The sequence below is a fragment of the Gallinula chloropus genome (assembly GCF_964237585.1).
Source record: "Gallinula chloropus genome assembly, chromosome: 10".
Taxonomy (NCBI): Eukaryota; Metazoa; Chordata; class Aves; order Gruiformes; family Rallidae; genus Gallinula; species Gallinula chloropus.
The window spans coordinates 14074024-14082137 of record NC_140095.1 but is presented as its reverse complement, the minus strand read 5'-3'; the positions used below and the strand labels follow the sequence as shown (position 1 = coordinate 14082137).

Sequence of the window (8114 nt, the reverse complement as noted above, 5' to 3'; positions counted from 1 at the left end):
CTGAGTAAGGGGGGCAGCCCGGGGGGCACCCAGTCCCCGGCCCCCAAGGAAGTGGGCTGAAAAGCCGTAACAGCGAACAGGCCGTTGGCTCCCCCTTGGTGGCTGCCCCTCCTGCAGCTGCTGCCGCCTCCGCTGCACCACAGGCGCTCACCCAGAGATGACCCGCTCGCCCGAGAGGAGCCACCCGCGGGGTGGATAAACGGAGCTTTTCGCACTAAAGGGCCTCCTGGCGCTTCTCCAGGCTCGAAAAACACGGGCTGGCTTCTCCTGCCCGTCCCTGTGATACCCTAGGCAGATCCCAGAGCCTCATTCAGCTGCTCTTCCTTTACAGCACCTGCCCCGGAGGGAAGCCAAGCCAAGCAAGGGCATTTTCTAACGCACCTTGCGAGGCCCGAGTGGTCCTGCAGAAGAGAAAGGCCTCGAAGCTCCCACATCCCTCCCCAGCAGGAGGTGCTGGTCCAGGTTGCTGGAGAAGAGTGGGAGGGGAAGGGAGCTGCCAGAAGGCCAGGGCTTTCCATTTGATTGTGTCCCATCCCATCCCAAATGTATCTATGACACGAAGCAGCCAGAGATACATTTTGCCCTATAAAAGTGACTTCCTCCCCACCGCCGTATCCCTGAACGCTGCCTAAAACTCTCCCTGCCATGCCTTGCAGCTAGAGATAGAGCCAGCAGACTGGCACGGGGCCACGCTCAGCATTAATATCCTTCCACACACGCAGCCCAGCTATTTATAGACTTAAGCCACATTGCAATCCGCCAGTTCATAAATCAGTAGCGTGGACTTCTGCAAAGTTTTAACATGAGACCAGTGACCCAGCACAACAGCCATCCAAAATAAACTCTGCCAGGGGGATCCTAGATATCTCGCCCCAGAGAAATGTGACGACCGGTAATTCCTCTTCAACGGAAAGGTCAGTCCAACAACAGGGCCCTACACACGTTAAAACGAAGGGACTTGCTCCCCCCACCCCCGGCTGTGTACCCAGAGCTCACTAGGAAAGGCATTCACATCATCCTCTTCTCAAGTCTTCCTGGCTGGGGCTCAATGCAGGAGCAACTCAGTGCGAGGGGAAGGGTTAGCCAAGGCCAGCTGACATCCCAGCTCCGGACGGTGTGGTAGCAAATAACCAGAACATCCCGGTTACTTTTCCTGCTACAGGTTAGGATTCTTTACAGGAAGATGCTGAAGCCCAGCACGTGGTCAGGAAGTATCACCACCCCACGCAGCCCTCCCAGCTCTTCTCAGCCCTGATGTACTGCACTGTTGCTTTCCCGGTTCCCCACAGCCTGCCAAAGCACCCGAGCTGCACCCTGTGCCCACCACAGCCCCCTGCACCTTGTCTGGAGTTATTAAGAAAGACACTACCTTCAAAGGGCCAAACAGCCAGGAAAAGAAAACGACAAACCGCCTCAAAGCAGACACACAGACATCTTCAGGGACCGGCATCCTTTCTTCCAACCCGCTCTGAAGTAGAGACACCCCCACAAATCTCCCTCATTCAATAATCCTGTCTACCAGAGCTTTCCTAAACCAGCAAATCTCAAAACCTCAAAACACAGAGGAACAAGCTTTCTGAAGCAGCCCAGCCAACCCTCCTCTACCTTCATGACTCTTCCCACCTCCCTCCCGCAGCGGCTCTGTTTGTGTGCTGGTCCTCAGCCTGTATTGCTGGCAGGCAGAGTGCAGGCAGATGTTTGGGGTCCACACCGAGCACAGACTTTCTCCACTGCTTTCTCCTCAACCCCTTCTGTCATCCCATGCCTTCTGCCAGCCTCAGCCTTACTCACACCTGAGGCTTCATCTTAACCAGGACAGTGTCAGTCCAGCCGCAGCCCGGGTGCATCTCCTCAAGAGGAGGGACAGCATTTTAGTACCAGAAAACCGGGAAAAGAAACAGAACCGTGAGACGTGGGGCTGTGTTTCAGCAACAAATACTCCTACAAATTAAATCGCTGCCCCCAAAAGGCTACCGAGAGCAATATGGTCAGTGTGAGGAACACGCCTGGGAGCCCCCAAACTGCATCCCACAGCCTAAAGCCAGCGCGTATCACTGCAAACAAAAGCCACCGGCTCCCAAACGCCCGGGGTGCTGAACCCTTCACTGTGCGGCGGTCCCCGACCTCTCTGCCCTCCCTGGGTTTCTCCGCAGCTGATCCCGGTGCCTTCGCCCACGGGTGATTTTGCAAAACCTTCTGAAAAGCCGTCCCATGGAGCCGTGGGGTCAGGGAGAAAGGCGGCCGGGCGGGTTCTACCCGTGTGAGGTGACCGAGAGGGGCCGAGGGTCCTCCCTCCATGGGGAGACCGGGCGGCGGCTGCCCCGCCGCTGCTGTCCTGCACGGGAGGGGGGCAAGCGCGGCTCACCGGGGAACTGGGGCCGGCCCGAGGAACAACAGGGGGCTCCCAGGAGCCCCGGGACCCTCTGCGGCCCCAGGGGCGTTATGCTGGGCCGGCCCTCAAGGCCCGGCCTCGGCCTTGAGGCGTCGGTCGCGGCCCGCCCCTTCCTCCGCGCCGCGCCGAGAGCCGGGAGCTGCCGCTGCCGCCGCGCTCCGCCATGCCGGTGGGTGCCGGGCCCGGGGGGGGGCGCGGGTGGCCCATCGCGGCCTTCGGCCGGCCCCTCACAACGCTTGGGCCTGGGCCCGGCCGGGTCGGGCATCGGGGCTGACCGGGGTCCGTGTGGGCCCGCGAAAGGCCCGCGGGGGGCCGAGGGGGGCCCCCGTACGGGACCGGGGGATGTGGTGGGGCCGGACCCGGCGCCGGCGGAGACGGAGGGGCAGGGAGGGCGGTGTTCGGTACCGAGAGGCGCCAGCCGGGCTCCCCCCAGCCACCGGGGCTTGGGCCCGTGGAGGGTGGCTCCTGCCCCGGGATGCCGCCTGCTCCATCCCGATCCCCTTCTTGCCGCACACCAGTGGCCCCAGAGCACGCAGAGCATTTTAAAAATAGTAATAGTAGTAATAATAATAATAATAATAACCGAATTACACTGGGAAATCCTGATGGGAACCGCCGTTCCTGAGCTGCTTTCCGGGGTGAACGGTGTCTGTGAGGGTTTCAGTCTCCAGTGACTGGGGGGCAAAGAGTAGTTTTGAATAGGAAACAATGTGGGTTGCAGGTAACTAATAAAAAACGGCTTTTCTTTTTTTAAATGAAATAAAAAACACCGATGAAAAGGTAATTAGGACCCGTCTGGTGCCAAAGGTTGAGCGCCATGATGAGTGTTACAGGTGAGCATGCGTATGCTGACCTGGTATCTCTCACATGTAGAGAAGATAACACTGGGGCCTTGGTGGAGCAAAAGGATGAAAAAACAGTACTGATGTCCCTCAGTTTTCAGTTTTGTTGATGTTTTCATGATTTTATTATGTTGGGGACCAGACTACAAACTACCTTGTTTGTAGACAAGAAGAATAAGATGGGCAAGCACCAAAAACCTTGCAGACTAAGTCAGGACAGTGGGTAGCTGGAGACTTGCTTCTCCTGGGCTCCCCAGGGCAAGTGGAGTAAGTCTGACACACACCACAACTCGCACTGACGCTGAAGGTGGCCCTGCTTAGGGAAGCGGCCAGACAGGTCCCTCAGAATTATGTTGTGAGGGACAGCACAAGGATGCTATAGGGAGGAGTAGCAGGAGCTCCTGGGTTTGCCAAGGGGCCCTTACTGACATATACCTACAGTTTGGTTGGGGAGGATTTGAACCCACCTCCACAGAGATAAAGGCAGGTGTGGAGGATGAGTGCTTGTGGTGTGTTTCCAGCTGTGCCCACCTGACCCCTTGTCTACCTCTTTTCAGAAACACGAGTTTTTTGTGGACATGACCTGCGAAGGCTGCTCCAACGCAGTCACCCGTGTCCTGCACAGGCTGGGAGGTGAGTCAGTGCTGGGCGTGTGACAGGCAGCTCACCAGAGCAACGCCAGCTCTAGGGCAGGATGTCACTGCCCTGGGGTCCTCTGTCTTGCAAGAGGAACACGGTTTGGTTTTGCTGGCTGGTGGTGGTATTGGGGTTTGCTGGCAGGAGGCACGTGTGTGTTTGACTGATGGCCTTTAGCATGGCTGCTTTACCAGTGGAACTTGTTTTACTCTTCCTCATAGGTGTCCAGTTTGATATTGACCTGCCCAACAAGAAGGTGTGCATTGACTCAGAGCACAATGTTGACACCCTGTTGGAAACCCTAAAGAAGACTGGAAAGAACGCTTCTTACCTTGGGGAGAAGTCTGCGCAGTAGCCTTGCCTGATGTGATGAGGCTAGGTATATACCAGGTCTATGAAATGCTGAAGAGAGCGAGCTTTTTCCAGCTCTCCCAGTGAACCAGGCTGCTTCTCAGGGAGCACAAAGTAGGAAAGACTTGCAGGTCCAGCTTCAGCAAACTCCTAATTCAGAGAAGCAGCAGGACCATATAAAGCCAGCAACATTTCTGTGTGGGACCCCGTAGCTACTCTCCACAGCCCATGTCATCCCAACTGTGGTGCTGGTAGAGAGGTGAACCTAGAGGTTGCTGTAACGTATCATGCATAAAAACAAATCCCAAAGAATTTACCAGCTGACCAGAGAGAGTGGCACCCCCCAGGAATACCAGGGAGGGCGATGGGTCACAAAGACCCCTGTGGCTACGTGATGCAGGGTGGTTGTTAGCACAAGGACCTCCAAAGTCTGATTCTGTTAATAATCGTTGTTAATCCACTAAACTTGAGGATGGAGAAGGAGCAGCACCCTGCTTCCCTCATGGACACAAAATCCTGGGTTTCAGACTAGCTCCCAGTGCATTCAGCCTCTGGCCAGCTGGACATCTGTCCCACAGACAGCTTGATGGTTGCAGCCTGTCGATTTTCCTAGAGTCCCAGCACTAAGAGGGCACGCACAGAGCTCTTTTCTGACTCTGAAATGTTTTGTGGACAGGGCTCATTGTCATCAGAAAAGAATGAAGTAAAAGAAGAGGGCTGGCCACTCACTGCACCTTAGTGTCCAGGATTATTCTACTGTGTCTCTTACGAGCTTGCTCCTGTCAGTGGAGCTTTCTAAACCAATGACATTTTAAAACAGTCTGGTTTGATCATCACAAATACCCAGCACAGATGCACTGAAACCAGCTCGTGCTGATTTAATTTCCAGTCAGCAAATTAAATCAGGGATTTACACCAGCAGGAATTTAACTGATAAAAGAAAGAGTTGAGCTGATACTGATGCACGCGTGCAATAGATCTGCATTGTTTCAATAGACTGACTTCAGAACAGATTTTAAATCCCCAATTTGTATCATTTGAGCAAGCTCTCAATACTTCCAAGAAATTGTTTAAAATCATAGCTTTAATCAAATAGCATTGCTATTTCAGAGAGAGGAACATGCTCCAAATTGACTAGTGCCTCAAATAGTTTTCAGCTCCTGGTATTGACTGCAGAGCTGGTTTCAACTTGCAGGGACACATGGACTATGTCTCAAATGCCTGCAGGCAAAATTTAACCATTACAACAAAGCCAGTCCCAAATAACATTGTCATGTCCCTCTTTTTCCTTGACCTTGTATTCTCACCACTTTCTTTATGTTACATCAAGGCAGGTAGGGAGCCTTACCTGCTCTGGACACCCTGCCAGAATATTTCTCTCCAATGCATTTGCTTTCCTACTGGATTTTAACTGAAGCAATTTGACTTCCCCAAGGATCGTAAGATCCAAAACACAGGGGAGAGGTGGCTGGACTGCCCTTGCTGGTAGTTTGTTGCTACATCACTTCAGCTATCAAGGGAAAAAAAAAAAACCAAACCACTAAATTTCACTTTTACAGCACATTTCCCTCCATAGGTAATATTTTTAAGAGGTTCATCTATAAAAGGAAGGAGGGAAGTTGCAAATCACTGTATTCGACCCAGGAGGATGGCTTTCCTTTGGCTGGTGCCGGTAGAGGGCACCTTTGTACAACTTAAATCTCCTTTGTGGGTCAACTTTTTTTTTCTCCCTCCCTATTTATTTATTTATTTGTTCGTTGGTGTCTTTTATTTGTCTTGCAGGAACTCAAACATGACTTCAGCAAAAAGACAGCTTAACTCTGCGTATCTCTCAGCTTGCTGTCACTTGAACTTTACTGCCCTGCCAGATGTCGGAACGCAGAGGGCTGGCAGGAGGAGACAGCTGCCTTTCAAAGTGGAGAGGAGGGGAGAGTGTTTTGTGTTGTTTTTAGTCCCACAGTAAATCGAGGAGCTGCTTCTATCTTTCAGTGCCTGTCTGTGTGTCTCGTGTGTCTTTGTACTGCTTTAAGTGGTTTTCTGTTCAAGAGGTGGCTCTGAGGGATGGGAAACTACCCATCACATGCCAGACAGGTCTCCTGGGAAATTGCACCTATCTTTAGAGGTTGATTGCATCTTTGCCTGAGGGGCATCTCTCAGGAGAGCTGAGCTTGAATGTCACTTAGATTCAGGGAATCTGTGTCTTGGCAGATGTCTTTCCATCACAGAGCAGACAGACTTCCCATTTGGGATGTAGGTGCTGGGAAGAAGGGACTCTCATAGGAAGTCAAGGATAACTGAGTGTCTTTTTGAGCCAGCAGAGCCACGAGGCAGGAGTCACCAGACCCCAGCAATGTCATCGAGCTCACAGGCCAACCACATTGCAAGTAGAAGCAGGGAACACAGACTCAGCCTAGGTTTAGTACAGTGCTTTATAAGGCACTGCATAACCACATAAATTTGAGGAATCATTCTGGATCCTGGGCCCAGCTCAGGACACCTGGATCAGTCCCTAGCAGATGTCCCACTTGTCCCTTTCCCTACCCACCTACAAAATTTCAACCAAACGTGTGTACCTGCAGACACAGCAGAAGAATGTGCTGATAAGGAGTGGAGGAAGGAGTGTGGGAGTCTCTCCCAGGTCTCTTAATTCTCAGCTCAGTGTCCAGTGTTATGGGCTTTATCGTTGCTTTGCTCTTAACTCAGGTTTTCAGCCTAGTGAAAGGATTGCATGTGTGTGTCCCAGTCTGCTGCTTCTTGTCCTCCCTGAGGGGTGGCTCCCTTGCCTGTGGGTCAAATGTGACTTGTTCTGTGGAGAGGAAAACCAAGTAAAGTTTGAAGGAAAAGGTTACTGTAAGAAATCTTTCATACTTGAGCACAGAGATTACCTTTGGTGTACTTGCTGTTTCTTCTTTCCTAGAGAGGTTTAGTATCCCAAGTCCTTCTTTGCTATTGATCTAAAGCACAAGGAATTGCTGTAGATGCACGTGCAGGGCCTGGAGACACTTCAAGGGAGGTGCTGCAGACACTTTTTATTACTGTTTCCTTCCAGGGAAGCTAACAGGCTGCAGCCTAACATCACTGCATTATTTTCTTGCATTAAAATCTCCCAGTGGCAGGAAGTTTCCAGAGCCATGGCCAAGAACCACAGTCTATTTCTGCTTTCTGCTGGTGTGCTCAGACACATGGCACGATGCTTCTGAGCTCCTGGATGGGTGACAGAATCCCTTTCCCTAGCTCCCTCCTTGCTGGTCTAAGCTGCTGTTTGCCAGCACATGTGCCCTCCCAGGCACAGCCACTGCATCCACCAGCAACTGGTTGCCCAGTGGCTCTGCTCTGGTGGCAGTGGGCTGGGGGAACACACGTGCTGTAGGTTTGGAGTGGAGAGGGTGGTGCAGCTGGCCTTGGAGCCAGCAGTCCTTGTGCTGCTTGCTGTCTGCCAGACAGGCCATGGTGTGCCCACAGAGGATAACTCCCAGTCTGGCTTGCTGCAAACCAGGCTGCTCGTCCTTGATGTCTGGGCCATGGCTCATGCTATCCACATTCCCCCAGCTGCTCTGCTCCCCTCTCCCTGCTCTGCTAAACGGCCTGTTTTGGTTAAAGCCTGCTTATCTCTGAGCCAGACAAGGAAAGGTTCCTTCTCAGGACCAGTTCCTGCAGATCCCTGCAGTTCCAGCACCCAGCTGTGGGGCTGCAGTTTCCTCCGCCGTTGGGTGTGGGTGGAGGGGCTGGATGCTGCTTTTAAGCTCTTAGCTGATGACAAAAAGGCTGTTGCAGCTTTGGGTGGAAATGGGCTGGGGTGGTGGGCTATGGTCACCCTGAGCTGGCTGCAGGGCGCTGGGAATACAGCCCAGAGGGGAGTGGAGCGACCCTTCACAAAGCCTGCCCGGAGCTGG

General features: G+C 53.0%; 1 protein-coding gene across 1 annotated transcript; it reads left to right on the top strand.

Annotated features, from left to right (window-relative positions):
• The first annotated feature begins 2517 nt into the window (after positions 1–2517).
• Positions 2518–6202, top strand: ATOX1 (antioxidant 1 copper chaperone). Its single transcript, XM_084268527.1, has 4 exons — positions 2518–2561; positions 3792–3867; positions 4092–4249; positions 6004–6202. The coding sequence occupies exons 1-3, from the start codon at positions 2556–2558 to the stop codon at positions 4223–4225; spliced, it is 216 nt and encodes a 71-aa protein (XP_084124653.1). The 5' UTR covers positions 2518–2555; the 3' UTR covers positions 4226–4249; positions 6004–6202.
• The last annotated feature ends 1912 nt before the right edge of the window (positions 6203–8114 follow it).

Coding starts and splice junctions, on each gene's coding strand:
- ATOX1 (XM_084268527.1), top strand. Junction 3,868..4,091: donor TGTCCTGCACAGGCTGGGAG/GTGAGTCAGTGC, acceptor TCTTCCTCATAG/GTGTCCAGTTTGATATTGAC.